The sequence below is a fragment of the Anas platyrhynchos genome, chromosome 21 (genome assembly GCF_047663525.1).
Source record: "Anas platyrhynchos isolate ZD024472 breed Pekin duck chromosome 21, IASCAAS_PekinDuck_T2T, whole genome shotgun sequence".
NCBI lineage: Eukaryota > Metazoa > Chordata > Aves > Anseriformes > Anatidae > Anas > Anas platyrhynchos.
Genome location: NC_092607.1, coordinates 18044112 through 18064403, shown reverse-complemented (window position 1 = coordinate 18064403; position 20292 = coordinate 18044112). Strand labels below are relative to the sequence as shown.

Below are 20292 nucleotides of genomic sequence, written 5' to 3'. Positions count from 1 at the left end.
CCACGCGATGGCTGCAGGGCCCTGGCCATGGTGCAGCCCCACTGGCCCTGGGACCAGGGGAAGGCACCGTGCAGCAAAGCTCCAAACTGCACCCCCTGCATCAGCACCGGGCTGGACACGGATGCAGAGAAGCCTGGCGGAGGTCAGGGCTTCACCCACACCTGCCCCAGCGAGGAGCTGCTGGGTGCTCCCCTGGGGAAGGATGCTCGAGAGCCAGGTCTGGGTTTAGAAGTGAAAAATAGAGTTTTTATTCAGTGCTTGCATAGTTAGTTCATGTAAAGGTAACGTCCCATTCCTCGCCACACGGGCTCTACAGTGACAGGAACGGTCGTTAAAGCAAATAACCTGCTTTACCTATGCAGTAGGGCTCTATGCAGTAGGTATTCATGTAGCCATAAATAGGTTTATGCTATATGTCTATATAGCATACAAGCAGCCTCGTGCTCACAGTATACAATCTTTTCTCTACCAAATTGCATTCAGAGAGTTTTAACTGGCAGGAGTGAACGCCGCTGCTGCGCGATCAGTGCTGGAGAGGATTGTCTTCCTATTGTTTGCTTTATAAAACGTGCTCTGCGTCCCAGGGGTATGTTTAGAGCTGCAGAAAAAGGAGCGAGCCTCGCTGCCGCCTGCCCGCTGCGGGAGGGGGCCCTGGGGCTCCCCTGCACCCCAAGCAGGGCCGGGTGGATGGGGCCACGCTTCCACCTCCACGTGGGGAGCTCAGCCCCTGCTCCCCAAGGAACGCAGCCAGGGGGTTATCACTGTCACCCTGCCCGGGCTGTGTGGATGCCTGCCTGCCCCTTCCCCACGGTGCGGGGTTGGCAGCACTGGTCGAGGCCAGGGGCTGGAGAGGGGCGCGGTGGGCAGCAGGTGGGCGGCTGCTGCAGGAGCCCCTGGCCCCCTCTCTCCTGCCCCCCTCCTGCTGCCTCCCCCCAGCACTGAGTGCTCGGCACCGCAGCCTCGGGGTGGCTCAGGCAGGGTTTTGCAGTCGTTCTGTGGGTCTGCAGCATCGTCCTGGGCTGAAGGGAGGGGGGCCGGCCAGCCCTCGCTGCAGCAGGGAGGCAGGGGCTCGGTGTGAGGGGCAGCGGCGGCCTGGGGGGGGGACAGGACCCCTCACTTGGGCAGGGGTGCGATGATGACGTTGCGGTAGCCCTTCACCCCCGTCAGCTTGTCGCTCTCGAAGTCCACCATCAGCTTGCGCAGACCCGACTGGTGCGGCACGAAATCCAGCCTGAACTTGGCCTCGGCCTGGGGCTCGACAGGGTCCTCCCTGCGGGACAGGCGGGGGTCAGCAGGACACGGACCCCCCCGTGCCACCACCTGCCCCGTGCTGGTGCTGACAGGGGGCAGTGACGGTGCTGTGGGACCCATGGGACCCCCTGCGGCACGGCTGAGCCCCCATGCCCCCCAACCAGCTCAGCACCCCCCTCCCACCATGTCCGTGTGGAGCTGGGCCCCAGGCAGCCTCTCCCCCAGCCCCTTCCCCACTGCCCGGATGGGGAATGTGAGGGAAAGGCTCTTACAGCTCCTTGATCCTCTGCCCTTCGGTGAGGCCAGCTCCCTCCACCACGAACACGCAGTTGTGCAGCGGGACCGCGAGGGGGTTCACCAGCGTGATCTCTGCCACCAGCTTCCGATTCTGCATCGGCTCCCCTAAAACCTGCGAGCAAAGGGCACTGAGACACCCCGAAGTGCTGCCCCCAGCATCAGCTCGCTGGGACTGCCCCAGCCCCACTCCCTGGGGCTGATTCTCCCGGGGCTGAGCCCTCACCCTGATCTTGATCTCCGGATTCTGGATGTAGACGTCCCTGATGGCCAGCACAACGTCACCCGTCTCGTACTCGGTCAGGAGGGCCACCACCTTGATGATGTTGTCCTGGGTCAGGCACGGGCCGTACTTCTCGTAGAGGATGCGCAAGGGCACGCTCTGCACTGGGAGGCGAAGCAGAGCAGGGTCAGCGCCTCCCCCCTGAGCCCAGCACACACCGGGGAAGGTTGGATCAAGGCTTTCGCGCACTGCTCCCATCCAGCCCAGGCAGCAGGCTCGGGAGCAGCTTTGCAGGCACCCAGAGGAGCTGTGAAGTGCCCAGCGCTGGCACTGGGGGAGGTTTTGCAAGCGTGAAGTGTCTGCAGGGCAAAGGCAGCGCCCCGCTTCCCTTGGCCAGGGAGAGCAGCCCCGTCCCTTGTTCGCTTAACAAACAGCACGCAGCCGACTGCTGCATTTGTTATGGGCCCCATTAGCAGAGCTTGGCTCAGGCTAAAAATAAGTCTGTTCCAGCACATCAGCTGTACTACATCTCCAGGCCCTGAAGGTTTGTAGAAAAATGATCTAAATCTAAACTGTTTAATTACCAGGCAGCGATGTTAATTTGTAACAACCGCAAACCAAGGTTCAGGGTTTTGTGCGCTGGGCTGGGGCCAGGACAGCTCAGTGGCCAAAATAACGCGAGGATGGGAGCGGCCGTGCCGTGCCCAGGAGGAGGGCTGGGGATGTCAGCGCTGTGGGTAATTGCGGCGCTGGGCACGGGGCCCCCCAGCCCTGGGGACGGCAGTAACAGAGCCGGCCAGGGCCAGGCACAGCCATCCCTGGGGGAATCCTGCACAGCCTTAGGGGAGAAGCCGTGGCCTCCACCCTGCAATCTCACACCAAGCGGTGCGAGGGGGACGTGATGAGCGCGGTGCAGCCCTGGGAGGAGAGCCCTGCCTGTAGCACAGCTTGCTGCCTCCGCATAAAGCATGCAAGAGCAGTAACTTTTGTCCTGCTCTAAATGCATTTCCAGCCCCCTGCCTGAGTAATGTTCTTCATCCTTTCATCAAAGATTAAAAATCCACGGTGGTAAATAAATAAGGACAAAACCCCCGAAGGAGGCATCGATCACCGCGCAGCCGTGTGACAGCGCTGCCACTCGCACAGGCTCCCGTGTGCGGTGCACTTTGCACTGGGAGGTGCCGTGGGTGAGCGCACCACGGGATGCCCATGGGATATCTGCCCCCCAGTCTGCCAGCCGGTCCCAAGCAGGGCCTTAACGCTGCCCTGATAACACGGGGTCAAACAAAGCCCAACACGCTGCGCTGTGCCAGCCGGGCTGTGTGGAGATGGTGACCTTCTGGGCAGTTTTATAACGTGGGTGGGTACAACGTCTGCAGGGTCAGGCAGCTCTCAGCAGGCTGGAAAAGCTGGGAGGGGGGGAGCTGAAAGCAAAGCCCTGCCTGTGGCTCACGCTCCGTGTGTCAGGGGCTAGCGCAGGCGCCCAGGGCCCCATAGCGGCTCGGTGCCGTGCACGTGCCTGCAGCGGTTTCTGTTTGTCCCGCTGTGCCCTGGCCTGGGTCCAGGGACGAGGTTTGCACAGGCATTATTTCTGCTCAAGCCATTGTGTGCACAAAGCGTGCGGTTGGCAGCTGGGGTGAAGAATTTCCTCTTTGGGAAGCCGCCAGCGTGGACTCGGAGCTGGCAGCTCCCTCCAGCAGGGTGTGAGCGCTGCGGGCACGGCGAGGCTCTGCTGGGTGGCACAGCCACCCCTGCCCCGCACCGCTGCCTCACCGCAGCCCTGCGGCCCTATCTGAGCCCAGGAACACTGCCGAGCTTGGTGCCATCATTGCTCTTACCCGTGCGGGGCCCGAGGGTGAGGTTGAGCAGGTCCTTCATGCCGCACTCAGGGCCCACCGTGCCGTTGTAGCTGGCGGTGCGAGCGCACAGCATGAGCCTGCACACGCGCTCCGTGTCCGTGTCGTTGCTGATGACGGCGAAGACGTCGAAGTCGGAGCCGTTGTTCGCGCCCTCCGACAGCTTGATCTTGACGTGCAGCCCCTCCTCGCCCTCGCTGAGGGACCTCTTCTCGTGCTCTGCCTTGGAAAACACCTCTCTCTCCTTTTCAGACCCTGGGGGTGCAAGAAATACATCCTGTTAGCGGGGAGGCAGCGGGGCCGGCTCTGGCTGGTGCTCACCCTCCTTGCTGGAGCCGTTTTGGTGCAGCTGCTGCGCTAATGAAATGCGCCCCTGACCCCCAACGGCTGCCCCCTCCCTCCTGGCTGCCCCCAGGCTCTCGTACCCTCCGGGTACTTGTAGTTGTGGGTGATGTCCTCGCGGCTGTCCCTGCCCACGCTCTTGGTGCTGATGTTCTTCCCCACCACCGAGGAGTGCGTGCTCTTCCTCTGCGAGCCGTCGCGCTGCACGATCCAGTACACCACGTCGGCGTTCACCTCCGCGAAGATGAAGGGGATGTCGTACTTCAGCTGCAGGTCGCCCTCCTTGATGGCCTTGACGGGGGCCGGCCCGCAGCAGTAAACCCCTGCGGGGAGCGGGGTCGCTGCTATTGCCTGGGACCCAGAGGGGTGACCCTGCTGGCCCCCGCTGAGCACAGGGCATGGGGAGGGCAGGGAGGGCGCGTGGCCGTGTCGCACCTTCGCTCTTTTCCTGGGGGGTCGGGTCCAGCGCCTGCCACCCGTCGTAGCCAGGTGCCAGGTCCGGCCGAGCCATCCAGGATTCGACCCAGCAGTGGAAGTTCCTGCAAGGGAAGCGCAGGCACAGGGCTGAGCAGCTCCGGCCCTGCAGAGCTGGTGGCTGGGGACGCTGTGGGGTTAGGGCGTGCTGGGGGGCTGCGGTCCCCGCTGCCGCTCACCATATCATGTCCTTGGAGCGCCTCTCCTCCACCCCCGTCTCGTTCATGTAGCGGTCGATGACCAGGTTGCCGTTGGTGTCGTGGGCTGAGTTGTAGTTGGTCACCACCCGGCTGGGGACGCCCAGGCAGCGCATGACTGTGGGGAAGCGGGGCAGGGTCGGCTGCGGGTCCCCGGGGCACTGCCCCTGCCCCTGCCCCTTCCCAGCCCTTCGGCAGCGCCAGCCCCGGGACCCTGCAAGACGCTGCCAGTCTCGGCGAGCCACGGGCGAGCTGGGTGGTGCACTGACAGTCAGTTTGATGTTGCAGTAGCAAAAGGCACAAAAGAGGCTGGAAGTGCTTTTAAGGGAGTGCACAGCCAGGCAGCGCGCAGCAGCCTCGTATTTAATCTCAGAGCTGCCTTTTACTGCGAGCGGGGCACCCTGGGGAGCAGGGAGGCAGTTATAATGTTTCAAAGGAAGGCTATAAACTTCTGTGATTCGCAGAAAATCCACTTAAGTTCTCTGCTATTTCTCTCCTCTAAAAAGAGCCTCATACACATGAAATATATAAATGGAGGCGCTCACTCTCCTGCAACCCAGAGAACAAGGCCAAGCGTTGTGCTCAGGGCGAAACATCGCAAGCACGCACGTGTGTCTGTGCACTCCTTAACAGAGGATAGCCTTGAATTTTTCTTCGCTTTTGCCCCAGATTGACTGCCTTGGTGGCACTGAAATTATTTTGATCTGAGCGGATTCATTACTTCATTGCAAACTTGACCTTAAAGCCACTTTCCTTCTCCCGAGCCGTGAATTCAGCCCCTCCCTCCTGGCCGGGCTGTCCCTGCCAGGGCACGGAGAGCTAATTGAAAAGCCAGAGAGGTTCTTTATCATTTTTTCCCTCCATTTCCTGACAAATTGGAATAACAGAGCCTTAATTGCTAAGCATTCATTGCAGCCAGCCCAGGCGGCTCCCCCACTGCAGCACGAGGCCGGGGTCAGGGGGCTGCCCCCTCCCACGGGTGGGAGACGGGATCCAGGGGCCGGGGGGGCCGGGGGGAATCCTGCTCTCACCGGTACACGCCACAGCAGCGAAGACCCAGCACTGGCCGTACTTGACTGGCTGGCACCCAAAATTCTTCCACCGCTTCAGGATGTCCACGCTGCCGATCCAGGCCATCGGGCTCATCCCGTCCTCGTAACGATCGTCCCAGCGTCCCAGCAGCACCCCGCGGTCCTCATCGTTACAATTAACCTGCGGTGAGACAGGGGGGGCTGCGACAGGAGGAAGTGCCACCGGACAGCCCTGGGTGGCCTGGCACAAAGGGACAAAGCCCCAGGGGCAGGAGCAGGCTGCGGAGGCAGGGGAAGGAATGGTTCCTCCAGCTCATGCAGGCTGCCACCCTCAGGGATGCAAGAGCTGCACCGGGATGCACGTGGCCACGGTGCCGGTGCTGCAGCGGCACACACGGGCACACCGGGGTGCTTGGGCATAACGGAGTGTGCACAATTCATTCATCACCGTGAGCTTGTGCATCACGGAGGCAGTGGAGGGGCTGTTTGGTGGCCAGCCTGGGGGGGCCGTGCTGGCCAGAGCCCCGTGGGACTCACCATGGCGCTCACCACCCTGCCGATATAAACAGGGTCATTGCGGCGGGAGCAGTCCCGGTTCTGGTCCCTCAGGAACTTGGGGTTTGTGTCCAGCAGGTTGAGGCAGATGGCCAAGATGTCTTCTTCAAACTGGTGCAGAGGGAGGGGAGAAAACACGCGTGAGGTGGTGCAGCCGTGGTGGGGGCAGTGTGGCAGCGACCAGATGGCTTTGTCCCTTTTGGGGCACCACGATAAGGGGCTGGGGCTGATGCCAGCAGGAGGCTCGGCTCAGGAGCAAGCTCCCGCCCTCGTGCTGGGGCTGGATCCTGCCTCCTGCAGCTGCTGCTGCACAGAGGTCAGGCATAGGCAGAAAATAAATCTCTGGGGGAAAACCACCTATTTCCCCACCATCCGATGAGTCAGGGCTTCCCTGAATTGAGACGTGGATCTCCCGAGAGCCACCAGCCCCCTGCCCCCACAGCTCATGGGGGCGTTGCATAGAGCCCCAGATGGAGCTTGGGGGGCAGCTGGGCTCCCCCCAGCAGCCGGGGCCCCCAGCTTGGCTCTGGGTGCTGCAGCTCAGGGCACAGACGCTGCCTTATCGGCGCAGCCGGCACGGCTCTGGGGAGCACATTATCGAGCAGCAGCTCCCCGACGGCACCGATTAGAAGTGTGAGGCCCCAAGCCGGGCAGCAACGCTCCCCCTGTGCTTCCAGGCTTTGAAGTTGGCACATTCCCGCTTGGAAATGAGATTTTCATGTGTTTGCTCTGTGGGCACACAGTGGCACCTCCTCCTCCCCACGTGCTGGCTGCGTTTGGGGTGCAGGGTGTGTGCCGTCTGGGGGGCACGTGTGGCTCCCTCGCCCTGTGAAGCTGAGGGCTGTGGCACCCGGGGTCCTGGGGGGCTGTGCCCCACACACCTGGCCAAAGTTCCAGGGGGTGGAGGTGATGTAGTCCCGGGCACCCTGGTAGATGAGCCCCTGCTGAGACAGCACGTACTCGCGGCGCTCGTCCTCGTCTCGGAGGTAGACCGTGTCCTCTGCAGGGGGAAAAACAGATGGCACGGGGATGGGGACTCTGCCACACACCTCCCGGTGCCCCCCACTCAGCTCCCCCCAGGACAGGCCATGGGCAGCCACTGAGACAGAGCTGGTGGGGAAGGAAGCTACAGGGGCTGGGGCTGGAGCTGCTCCTGCCTGAAGAGCTTTTGACCCATTTAGATCTGAGCAGATGGGAAAATTTCAGTGGGCTTGTTTTCCTTTTTCATTCTTATAACTCTTTTATTTCCATCCCCTTTGTTTTATGTAGTGGGTTTTCTTTTTCCCAGGAGTGGAAATCTCCCTGGCCTGAGAAATGAGCAGTGGGAACTGGGAGTGCTGGCTGAGGTCACGGCTCACATAGAAACTACTGCTGGAAAAAATGCTCTTTACTGGAAATGTTTTCAGGGATCAAAACTATACATCTCCAGCATCAGCATTCAGCACAGCCCGGGTATGTGAAGCTTCCTAAAAGCCCTTATCTCTGGAGCCAGCACAAAGCGTTTGGGATTCAGGAAATCACTTGTTTTAGCCAAGGTCTTGGGAGCAGGACAGCAATGGGGCTGCTCCTCAGGGCAGAGGAAGGACGTGAACAGATGAGAATCTCAACTGTTGTTTGCCCAGCTGTAATTAAACACAGCAGCACACGTCCTCCCCTCTGTGTCCTGCCACCCGAACTTCACCTGGACAATAGCATCTGTGAGCCCCAGCCTGCTCAGCAGGCACCAGCCCAGGAGGTGCAGGGTGGGGGGAGCTGGGGGCTTCTCCCCGGCTGGGAGCTGCTCTCAGGGGCTGCCCTGAGGGGGCACTGGGTGTTCGGGGTGCTGGTCAGAGGAGCTGTGTGTCCTGGGGCAGGGGATGGGGCTCGCAGCCTGCTGCAGGGTCCCACAGAGCAAGGAAACTCAGCTCTGGAAGCCCCGGTGTCGGAAAGGTGAAAGCCTCACCTGGGTGCCAGGCGTTGAAGAGCAGAACGAAGTCCCCGATGTGGAAGGTGGAGCCCTGGTAGTCGGTGGAGGCCTCCAGCGTCAGGCTGTAGCGGCCGACGCAGGCGGTGGCGGGGGAGCAGAGCGAGACGCAGAGCGCGGCCCCGTCCTGCTGCTGCACCACCGCGCTCCACGTCCCCTCCTCGGGGAAGTCGGTCAGGGCAAAGTGGGACCTGGTTCCCGACGTCTCGACGGGGCAGGGCCCTGCCAAGCAAGGAGACACCAGCTCAACACAGGCTCTGGCTTCCCACGCAGAGGGGTGCGCGGTGCCCTGCTTGGTAAAGCCCAGGGGTGGCTCCGTCCCTGTTTGGGAGGGGACAGGGACTCACCCCATCGGGTCCCTGGGGGCCAGGACGGTGGCAGAGATGCTCACCCAAGGGTGATGCCCTGCCGAGCTGGGCAAGTGTTAAAAACACACAGCAGCCACCTGAGCTGGGATGCTTTGGGGTGGAGGGGGCCCTGCTCCATCCTGGCACAGACGGGTTTTGTTTCAGGGGGCACGTGTGCAGCCGGGGAGGAGAGGAGGGCGAGGTTTTGCTGGGCTTCTCCTCCCCAGCCGAGCAGCCAGCTCCCGGTGCGAGCACGGGTCCTGCCACAGCCCCCAGGAGCTCCGCCAAGCGCGTGCAGCCCCAGGCGCGGCTCCAAGCGCCGCAGTGAGCCGTTACATCAGCGGCTGCGGCGCTCGAGCCGAGGACAGAGCGATCTGCACCGGCCCCACGAGCCCTCGGCTGCGTGGGGCCACGAGCCTTCGCGCTCGTGTCCAAGCCACCTGTGCCGAGGCCGGCTCCAAACGCTGCTCCCCTGGGAGCGGGGACGCCCGGCCCTGCTGGTGATGCCGGTGGTGCCGGTGGCTGCGTGGGGTGGGCTGGCAGCCAGGCAGTGCCGCCGGTGCCGCCTGCTCCTCCCCGGGGAGCGGCCGCGTGCTGGGCCCCTGCCAGCCCGCGCCCACAGCGAGGGCGGGACAGCAGGCGAGCCACCAAAAATACTCATGAACTCATGAGAGTGACACAGCTTCTCCTCCGTGTCCTTTAGGGAAGGTCGGGCTGAGCGAGCCGTGTCCTTTTGGCAAGGCCCCTGCTGGGAGCCGCCTCCACCTCCTCCCCGCTCTGAAACCTGCTGTCCTGCAGCAGCATCCCTGCGCCCCAGGGGCTGGGGCAGGGCTCTTCAAATGCAGCTACTCTAAAAATACAGGCTCTATTTTTGCACCGAGCCATTCCCCTCTCTCCTGCAGGAGGTGGCACAGCAGGTGGCACGTGTCCGCGGGCGGTTTCGCTGTCCCATGGGGATGGGTCAGGCCTGGCAGCTCCTGCTCCCCGCTCCTCTCCAGCCCCATGGGGCTGGGGGTCCAGCTCCTGGTGAGGGTCCTGGCTGGGGCTGCTGCCAGCAGGGCCGTGAGGCCGTGCCTTGGCTGGAGCTGAAGCTCCTTTGCCCTTTTTTTGGGAGCGCTGCAGCTGCGCTCCGTCCTGCCTGCAGCCAGCTCCGCCAGCCTGCACCAGTGCACCAGGATCGGTGCGGGAGCTGGGGGTCCTGGCCTCACAGCCTCCCTCACCCCAAGGGAGGAGCTCAGCCTCCTGGAAAAATAATGCTGAACCCCGTGGGGAACCCCTGGTGCAGTTTCGCTTTGAATTCTGGCCTGGTTGACTCAGCAGGATACGGACTCCCTAAAATAGCTCTTGTCCAAGAAAGAGTTTCCTCTTTGTTTGCCCGTGGCTGGCCTAACCCCTGGGCAGGATGCTTGTACCCAGCTGGGGGCCATGGGAGTGGTGTCCCCGTCCCTGTCCCCTGCTGCCCTGAGCAGGCTCTCGCTGGAGCTAAAAGCAGCGGTGGGAAACTCCCCTGACCCCAGGGTGATGGAGGGGGGCAGCGTAAGAAGATCATCAGCCTGAGGGGGGGGTCCCACCCCGACCCTCTTCTTTCTTTATTTCCCTGCCACCTCTTTTCAGCTCCCTTCATGGAGCCTCTACCTTCTCCCACAGTCTCAGCGTAGACATCAGCCATCCCGGGAGGCAGCGGGGGGAGGCTCAGGCAGAAGCCCCCCCTTTGGGCTGTGTGCAGCTGGGGGTTCTCCCACGGGGCGCAGCGGCACTCACCCGTCTCGACGTTGAAGGCCAGTTTGTCCACCCCCTCCTCGTAGCCCCTGCCGGAGAAGTGCAGGGTGATGGTGAAGGGCTGCCCGCGCCGCACCACCAGCTGCTGGCCGCCCATCTCCGCCGTCCGGTGCTCGCGGCCGTTGCTCTCGCACTGCAGGTCCCACGTCTCCAGCACCAGCTCTGCAGAGGCAGCAGTGGGTGAAGCTCTCCCCCCTGCAGCGCCTTCCCTTGCAGGGAGAGAGATCCCGGCCCCGGGACGTGGACGTGCCCCACGCATCGCCCTGCGCTCAGTCTGGGAGTGATTTCACATTAACCTCACCCTGAGCCTTGATGGGGCTTCAGCAGCCTCCTCCACCCAGCCCCGTGCCCCCCAGCGTGCCCAGCACATCCATGCCCAAGCTACAAGCACCCCTCTGGAGGGCTGCACTGGACGGAGTGGGATCGCCACTGGGAGCGAGCTGGGATGGGGGCAGAAGCCCTGCAGCCAGCCGAGCTCCCAGTGGAGCGCTGCTCTGCTGGCCCAGGTCTGTGCCCCATTTCTCACACCACGGTGCTGCCATGAGTGCTGTCAGCATGGAGGAGGAGCAGCACCCAGTGCCAGAGCAAAGCCCAGTGCCCATTTTCACATTCTGGGAGGCTTCAGGCCTGTGTGCTGGGGTTTGCTGTGTCCCCTCCAAACCCCTCGGAAGAGGAACATTGCTGAGCTTGGGGAATGCCAGCGATGTCTGTGTGCCTCAGCAAGGCGCCGGGCAGCTTTCCTGCTCTGTGATCGCTGAGAAATCGGAGAGACCAAGCATAAATTCAGCGACAGAGGCAGCGTTCGATTCCCTGCCCTCGGGCGCTCAGCTCGGCTCTGCCTCCCAGCCCAGACGCTGATGCAGGCAGGGCTCCGTGCCGGAGGGCCCGCGGCCGCAGCCCCAGGCAGCACGCTGCAGCAATGCAATATCCTTCATCATCGCTCAAGACCAGTGACCCCTGAATGCTCTGGCGGCAGACTGATTAGTTGCCAGAATAAATGAAAGCATTTCACGTTGGAGAGCACAGTGCAAGCTCAGCACCAGCCAGGAACCGCGGGGCGGGCGGCTGGGGCGATGCTGGGCTTGCTGCAGCCCTGCCTGGCTGTGCCCTTCCCACCGCCCGTGTGCTGGGAGCGGTGCTCTCGAGCCCTCCTTGGGCCAGTGCTGGATGCAAAGAGCTGCCCCTGAGCCCTGCATTCCTGGAGTGAAATGCAATCCCCACGCCTGCTCCTCCGGGCACAGGCAGCCCGCAGCGCACGCTCCTGTGCAGATGCGGAGCTGGGGCTGCCTGCCTGTAAATGCGGGCAAGGCTCACCCAGCTGGCCCCCTGGGACCCTGCAGTGGGGACAGGGCACGGAAAGGACCTCGTCCTTGTCACCTCCAGCCTGGTGAGCAGAAGCACTGCTCGGTGCAATGCCATGCAAGCTGTGAGTGCGAGCCTTGCTGACACCGAGCTACGTGAAAAGTTGTGTTTGGGACTTTGGAGATGAGCTGGGTGTGGGAGCAGCACCTCAGGTCCCCCCCGGAGCTCCGTGAGGATTACCATCCTCGGCGGTCCTAGCAAAAAGCGGGGACTCTTCCAAAGTGGAGGCATCTCCTCCCCTGGTCAGGAGGGCGGTGGGATGCCTGCGGTGCCCGGCTCAGCTCTCCGCGGGGCCTCCGCTCGCGGGGGCACTGCCGGGGGCTCCCCGTGGGTCAGCGCCCTACCCCTGCCCCCCGCCCACCCCGAGCAGCCCCCCGAGGGGCATCTCCGAGGCAAGGGATGCTCACCGCCTCGGCTTCCAGGAGCCCTCGCAGCGGGGCGAGGAGGGGGCGCACGCTGCCCCCAGCCCCCCGAGCTGCCCCCAGCCCCCCGGGCTGCCCCCCCCACCCCCTCCAGCCTTCGTCTCGCTCCCAGCTTCGGGGCTCTTACCTTCGGCCATGGTGCCGGTGCCGGTGCCGACGAAGCGCCCACCCCCGCCCGGCCCCGCCGCTCGCTCTCTTTATAGAGCGGGCGCAGCGTCCCCCCCCCCCCGCGGCAGGGGCCGGCTGGGGGGGAAAGAAAGGAAAAACAAAGTTTCCAGGAAACGGGGCAGTTCTGGTCCCACCTAGTTTAAACAACAACCGAAAAATAAATAATTAAAAAAAAAAATATTCCGCGGGGGCAGCAGCGGGGCTGGGCCCGGCACCTGCGGCCGCAGCCCCCCCCCCCCCCCCCGCCCCGTGCCCTCCCCCCCCGAGCAGCCTCCGGGGAGCGGCGGCGCTGGGTCGGGAGCGAAAAAGCGGGGGGGGAGAGGAGGGGAGGGGAGGGGAGGGGAGGGGTCCGCGCGGTTCCCACCGAGATGCCAGGACTTTGAGGGATGTTTTCTCCTTATAAAGTTTTCTTCCCCCTTCCCTTATCTCCGGCCGCGGCCGTTTCTGGCAAGGGCCGTGGCTGGCTCGGGGCCGCAGCCGCCAGCCCCCTTCCCGTAAGCGCATCCCCCGGCACTGCCCCGGCCAGAGGCAAACCCGCTGGCAGCCTGCTGCCTGCCCCCCCCCCCCCACACACACACCCCCGGACCACTGCCCGTGCCCCTCAGCCCTTGTCCCGCTCTGCCAGCCGGGCCGGGGGGGGGGGGGGCTGCCCGCCCCCGGAGCCTTCCCTCCTGCCCCTTCCAGAGTGCCCGGGGCTGGGAGCTCGCCGCGTCTCGGCAGCTGCTGGGGGTACGAGGACTCCCCGGGGGTGGCGGTGTCCCGAGAGCTGCCGGGCTCCGTCACTTGGGGAGCCCCGGGGCTCCCGCTGGGTCCCGCGGTGCTGAGCCCCCCCCCCCCCGGGGCAGCCGGATCGGGCCCGGCACTGGGGCGCTGCTGGAGAGGGGCCCCTGGCAGCGGGTGGTGTTTGTGCTGGGAAGGGTTGCAATGAACCGTGCAGCCTCGGCCAGCTCCACCAAGAGCCTTTATTTTATTTTATTTTATTTTTTTAAATTTTTTTTTTTGGGGGGGCAGAGCAGATTGAGAAAACCCCCAGGAGCCAGAGCCCGACGGTGTGGCTGGACCCGGCCACGCTGCGGGGCTCCAGGGGCTCGGGGTCGGTTCTGCAGCAGCTGCCCTGCACTGCCCTGCACTGCCCCGCAATGCCCTGCAATGCCCTGCACTGCCCTGCACTGCCCTGCACTGCCCCACATGCAGGAGCTGGCCCCATGCTGGTGGCCCAGGGACCCCCATGCAGCAGGTGGTTCCTGCTGGCCCTGCTCCCAGCTCTGCCTCCGGGGCACCGGAGCCTTTGCCACCGGCGGCAACAATTGAAAACGTGTCTGGACTCACACTGGGGGTGCCGGGCTCAGCTCTGCCCGCACAAGCCTCCTCTTCCTGCCTTACCGCAGGTGAACTTTAGATAAACTCGGCAGCCTCAGGTCCCCGGGTCCCGCTCTCTGGAAGTGCTCAGTTTGCTCTGGTTAATGTGTGACAAGGAGCCACGGAACGGCACTGCCGCATCAGAGCAATCTGAGACGCTTTCCTCACTCGGGGCCAGGAGCTGCCCGCTGCCTGCGGTGGGTCTGTGCCCCTCAGGGCAAGAAGCCAGGCGAGTGGGGCCCGAGGCTGGTGGGACTTCAGGGACCGACATGGTTTTTGTCTGGTTTGCAGGTTTTACCAGCTCCTCTGCAGCTCTTTGCTGTGGGATAAGAGCAATGGGCATGGAGAGCCCGGGTCGGATCCCAGCATCCCAGCAGAAGGAATCCCCCCTTGTCTCCGGTGCCTGCTCCATTTACACCGCGTACAGGGGAGGCTTCTGTCTGCCCAGGCACTGGAAAATGCTGCACATGGGAGGCCAGCCCCACCAATCGTTATTTTTACTCTCGTTAGTAAGACAAGGTTGTATTAAGATGGTGTTTGCACTGCTGGATGCCCAAAATAACTCATTTGCTCAAGGTGTTCGGCGGAGGGCTGTGATTTCCTTGCTCCCACCCTGGTCCTGGAGCAGCTTCAAAGGCTGGTTCCTGGCCCCCGAGGTCACGGCACAGGCAGAGCCGGGCTGTTTGCTTTCCTGGGTGTGTGCACTGGTCACCAGCTAGCAGGCGTTCAGCTGCACACGCACACCAGCACTCCCTGAGTCAGGCTCTTGTGCAGGCAAATAAACAAGCCCATGAAAAGGGACAGTGTCTTCCCCTGAGCTGATGCTAAATCGGCAACGGACTCCTAACCAATCTGCGTGTTTGCCTGGATCCCCTCCCGCACCGAGGAAGATGCCTTTGGATGCATCAGACGTGGGATCAGGCTCTCGGCATAAAATGAGCCCAGAGAAGATGTTTCTGAGAATTGCCAAGAGCAAAAATGTGGAATCAGCCTCAGAGGTGATGAGGCAGGCGGATGATAAGCAGCTTGTCTGGAAAACCTGGGGGCAAAGCGCTCTGCCATGGTTGTAGAGGGAGGTTTGAAGAGGAATTCATGATTTCACAGCCTTTGTTCTCAAGCCGAGCCTGTGTTTACCATTTAAGAAAAGCAGAAGCCAAACTTTCACGTCGCCGTTTATCCAGAGCCGAGCTCTGGGCTGGGACCAGGCTGTGGGGCCGGGTGGGCAGCAGGGGCCGGGGGTCGGTGGTGCGGAGCGGGGGCTCCCCGGGCAGCGGGGCTGCGCAGGCAGGAGGAGGGGTGAGCGGGGCACAGCATTCCTTTTGCAAACTGAACTGCTTCACCCTGATCCGAGCTGAATTCCAGTCTTCAAATGTAATTTCCAATCATCCTGCTGGAAAAAACTCAACCCTGCTTCCCCGACAGGGCCTTTGTGTCGCTGAGGCGCATTTCCCCAGAAATCCTACACCTCCGCGAATTTTGACGGGCGTCTTCCAGGGGAAATCAAGATGGGATCTCAACCTCGTGCATGGCTTTGGTTTGTAACAATGCTCATGCACCTCTCAGAGTGCAATTTTCCAGAATTAAACACCCGAAGCTGCAGGATCCCTGCAGGACGAGTGACGTGCTCATGTCTCTGGTGGCAAACGGTGACCGGGGCAGGCTCCGTGCCTTCTGCCCCATCCGTGCCTCTCTGGGGCAGCTCCCGGCCATGGGCCCCAGGCGAGGGCCATCGCATGGCATCAGCCACTTCTGAAGCCATCACAAAGCAGAGCAGCATCTGCAGGTCAGCTCCCTCTGGCACCAAAGGCTCCAGCTGTTTACCTGCTGAAACCAAATCCCTGCGGCTTGGCTGCCACAGGAAGGACAAATCCAGGCACAATCGTGTCTCTGCCCTGACATGGGCCAAATCCACGCCCCGTGCTTCAAAATGCCTTTGGCCATTAGCAGCTTCCGTGGCGCCAAGGGGTTGTTGTGATAGGAATGGAGCCCACAGCAGCTCCGCTGGCACCAGGGAGCTGCGCCCCGGTCCAGAAGGGGCTCGGGCTTGTGCTGTGCCTGGAGCTGTTGTTCCCGAGCCTTTGCCTTGTCACAGCTGGTGCTTTTCTCCTTGCCTTGGACAAGGGCACAGCTGCAGCTCTGCCTGGAGAGATTCCCAGCCCTGGTGCCTCTTGCTCAGCCTCTTTCTTCCTTCCTCTCCCCTCTGTCTCTCTGCGGTTGATAACTCAGCATCCCTCCTGCCCCCGCAGTCTGCAAGGCCGGGATCATGGGAACTGGGTGGAGAGAAGGAGGAGGATGAGGAGGAAAAGGAGGAGGAGGATGACTGCGATGATGACGGTGATTAAGGAGGATGATGATGAGGAGGACCACACCTGCAGACCGAGCCCCCAGCTCAGTCAGCTCTGGCACTGGTGCTGCCTGCTCTGTTGGGGCAGGGAGCTCGTGGCTCTGCTGTGGCCACCACCACATGCAGACACCGAGCCAGCCCTGCCCCTCGTGGAGCACACCAACACGCACAGGAGCTGTTCAGGGCATGCGCACAGATCCTGCTGTGTGCACACCTGTGCTCCTCATGTGGTTGCTCCTGCCCTGGGGAGCCCACTGGGTCTCCAGGGGGAGCAGGGGGTCCTTGAGCGCTGGATGAGGCTGGTGTGGGACGGGAGGATTGAGCAGGGCCACCCTGTGGCTCTCCCAGCCCTGTGCACAGCCTCTCCTGTCCCACGTGCGGTGCTTTCTATTAAAAGCCGCTCGCTGCAGCCAATGCCAGGCTCGGGGAGTTCTCGCCCCGCTGCTTTGTCTGACCCAAGTGACCCATTTCTGTCTCCAGGCTGTTCTCGTCTCCTTCTGCATGTGAAATTTATTAGCTTTTTGGGTTTGGAAAAGAAGCATTTTCAGAAGGCCTCCCGGGAGCAGTGCTCGTGGGCTGACAGAGCCGCTGCAGCCCCAGGAGCCCCGCGTGGGAGCGCGGCCCCACAGGGACCCCGCGTTCCCTGACAAATGGCTTTGCCATTTCATGGGTGGGAAAGAGACATTGATTAACTCCTGCACTTGCCTTTCTGGAAAGGTTATAGCTTAATTGGTCAGACTCAGAGTCATAAATCAGGCGCTGAAGGATCAGCATAGCTAAGAAAATTTTTGCAGAATGTTGCGAAAACACTTTTTGGTAGGATGCATCCAGCTGCGCCCATGAAGGGCTGGGGTGCCAAGGGCAGCCGGAGCATCCGGAGAAAACTTTTTCCCTCTACCGAGGAGCAGGAAATTCTCAGCTCTGCTATCAGTTAATCTCAGGATTTGCGAAATATATATATAAAAAAAAAAAAAATCACCATGAAAGCCATTGTTTGTTTTATTCAGCAGAAGAGATTTAACCCCATTTTGGAAGATTATTCTCTCTCCCCCTGGGAAATGCTGCTCCCCTCTAACTTAAAAAAAAACAATACTAAAAAACCCACATTATATTCCTAGCAGAGGAAGGAGTGGAGAAGGAAGAAAAAGGCTTTTCCCACCAGGGCAGAGCACAGCTTGTACTCCCAAGCAGTGGAAAAGGCCACCCAGCCCGGCCGCTCCTCCCTGCTGCAGGCCGGTCGGAAAGGTGCCGTGCGTCCCACGGGGCGTTGCAGGGTGTTCGGGGCAGATCGCCCAGCATCGGGTGAGGCTGAAATCATCCTCCTCTTCCTCACTGCTCTGTGATGGGCACCGCTGGCTGCGACACGGGGCCAGGAACCTGGGTAGCCTCTTGCCATCCCTGGGAAGCAAAGCCCCAGGGGAGCGCGGGGTGCCCGCAGGAGTAGGCGAGGCATGCGGCTGCTCTGCTGGCCAAGTGTGAGGAATGGGGAGGGGAAACGGGCACAGCTGTGAGGCATCTATTATTCATGTCGGTAATTATTCCTTCTCTGATTCTCCCCAGCACTTTATTGAGGAATTAGGATGTTAAAATGAGGAATCGCGAAGAGGCACTGCAGACATCCCCACTGCTGCTGCCGCACTGCTGCTCCTCACCGTGGCAAAGCAGAAACCGCTCCTGGCTGCCGGGTTCCCGAGGTGCTGGGCTGGCTGCGGTCAGCCCCCAACCTCCCCATGTGCCCCCTGCAGCCCCCTCACTGCCTGCTCTGTTTCTCTCCCCATCACCAATTCCAGCCTTCCATTGCTTGCTTTGCCTGCACCCGTTGCTTGCACCTCAGGCTGGGGGCTCCCTGGACCTGCCTCTGGTTCCTCGGGCAGCCTGCGCTCTCCCTCCCTTCCCCAGAGGCTCATTTGAGAGGTGAGGCCCGGCTGTTGCCTGCATGATGGGTGTAACATGTGTGTTCTGGCTGCCAAACCGGGACCCGGGCACCAGCATCTCTCTAGGCAAGGTTAAGGGATGCTCAGAAGCAGAAAATGGCTTTGCTCCTCGTGTGATGATAATAAAGAACAACAGAATGGATTTTAGTGCCTTTTCAAAGGGCTCCCAGGAAACTATTTATTTAAACACAAGGAAAAGAAATGAAAAATGGTGAGCATCTTTTTCTTTTCAACGTGGAAGCTAAAACAGACATTGCTTGCTACAGATAAGCGAAAAGGCGACTTTCCAGGAGAGGCTCCGTCCCTCACCATTCCTGCCCTTCAGGTGTCTGGGTCGTTTCTGTGCTCTGACCTCATATAACCACTGGAAATGGTGTAGGGAAACAGCAAAGCATAAAGCATCTGCTGCAGCACTGTAGGTGTTATTCTTATAAACAAGCAAAGCACTTCAGAATCAATAAGGAGTTTTACTCGTGGCCGCTAGAGAGATTTCATCTCCTGAATTATATGATGGGATAAACGAGATCCCAATCCGGCTGCCACCTCGAGTATCCACAGCTATCTGTTCACAGCCGGGCTGAAAGGCTCCCCGAATTAATTAGAATAATCAATCCTAAAAATGACAAAAGTATTGATTAGCATTTTTGTCTCCTCACAGCCTGGCAGGGCTGTGACTCCAGCAGTATTGCAAAAGTGATAAAAAGCAGCTGCTGCTCCGGAGGGAGGACGCTTACCCAGCGCCACAGCGTGACAGCGCAGCATCGAGGGGGCTACGTGCAAGGACAGCATCGCCCAAACGCTTCCACGTGGTATTAGTTCAGTAATAATATTCTAATTCCTCTTCTCTGCTCCTGTTGCATGTACTCAGTGGTTCATTTTTGACAACAGACCGTGCTGGGTCAAGCTGCTCCCTCCTGGTTGGGATGAGTGTTCAGAAGGGAGCCCTGGTGCTCAGGCAGTGCCTGTACAGGGGACGAGCTGCGTGTGCCCGGGCAGGGTGCAGCAGCAGCAGCCCCAGGCATCCCGCAGGCTGGGTGCAGCCGCCAGCTCCCTGCCTCGATCCGCTCCCAGGGGGTCCTGCACCCCAGGGTGCGGGGCTGCCCTGATGGGAACTGAGCAAAGTGCTGGGGCTGCTCTGCCCTTGGGCACCCACACGTCCACAAAGTCTTGGCCAGCTGCTCGTAGGAAACACCTGGGGGAAATGCAGTGTTTGTGCAAGGCGGGTAAAGCAGGGCACGGAGTAGGAATTCACAGCACAGGTGGGGGCAGAGTTTGCAGAGCCCACGGTGAGAGCCACTGCGCCCCGTGCCCTCATCTGTGCATTGCATCAGCTCTGAAGTGAAGGACCTGGTCCGGGGCCAGATGAGTGGGAAAGGGTAAATATCACAATACGAAGAAGTAGAAAAGTGGCCTGGCTGGTGTGACCTCAGAGAAATTCAGGACGTGGAGATAATTGGAAAATGGAGCAAAATTGCCTGAGTTTAACCCAAGCTGGGTCAGGCAGACATCACCCGGTATCTCTTCATGATAATTACTTTTAAGCCAGAAGGAATGGGACAGACCTCAGCCATCTGGGTTGCAGAAAGGCAGCGATAGAAGCGCTACTAGGGAAATTGGTATTGAATCCGGAGAAGATGGGGTTTAAAAGGGCTGTGAGTAGGAGCAGGGACCCAGCAGGGCTGCGGGAGGAGCGCAGGCAGCGCACAGCAGGCGCCAGCACCGGAGGGTGGGAGCACTGCCCGCGGGCGGGGGGCTGCCGAGCCTGCCCCCAGGGACGAGGCCAGAGAAGCAAGTCTTGGTGAATTTGGCAAAAACAAGGCCGGAGGGGGTATGACAGATGCTCACAGACTCTGGGATGGGCAAGTGCCCTTTGAGCTGTGGCGCAGCACCGCGTGGGACCGCGAGCCGTGCCCGCCTGGCGGCTGGGAGCGGGGCAGTGCCTGCGGCGTGCAATAGTGCAGTTTGTGAGATGGCTCCCGATGAGCTCATGGCGTGGCTGCTGGGGGTGGGCAGCGGGGGTGTCACCGTCCCGGACAGCCCGTCCCTGCTGCCCTCACCCGCAGCCGGGCGTCTCAGCAGGGTCCCGAGGGCCGGCTCGGACGGTGATGGAATGGGTCGTGCCCGGCCCCGCCAGGTCCCCGGGGATTTGGGCAGCTCCCGGCAAGGGGCCGCCGGGCAGGATGACACCAACCTCTCCCACGTACCAGGGGAGCGGGTGGGACGGGGCTGAGGCTGCAGGCAGAGGCATTCCTTTAACCCTTAAAAAAAGGGAGAGGGCTCCTCTGCAAGCTGCTGCAGGGCACCGGCACCCGGGGTTCGTGGTGGGGAGCCCGGGCGAGGGGCCTGGCTGGCAGCGGGGGGCAGCTTCCCAACGTGCTCCACAACGACCAC

At 61.5% G+C, this 20292-nt stretch overlaps 1 protein-coding gene across 1 annotated transcript; it reads right to left on the bottom strand.

Annotated features, from left to right (window-relative positions):
- Positions 1-220: 220 nt before the first annotated feature.
- On the bottom strand, positions 221-12413 carry TGM2 (transglutaminase 2). Its single transcript, XM_038166255.2, has 13 exons — positions 12224-12413; positions 10295-10474; positions 8166-8408; positions 7105-7223; positions 6206-6334; positions 5669-5849; positions 4620-4755; positions 4402-4505; positions 4050-4289; positions 3607-3879; positions 1772-1932; positions 1524-1660; positions 221-1270 (listed from the first exon to the last, which is right to left on the bottom strand). The coding sequence occupies exons 1-13, from the start codon at positions 12231-12233 to the stop codon at positions 1114-1116; spliced, it is 2070 nt and encodes a 689-aa protein (XP_038022183.1). The 5' UTR covers positions 12234-12413; the 3' UTR covers positions 221-1113.
- Between the last annotated feature and the right edge of the window lie 7879 nt (positions 12414-20292).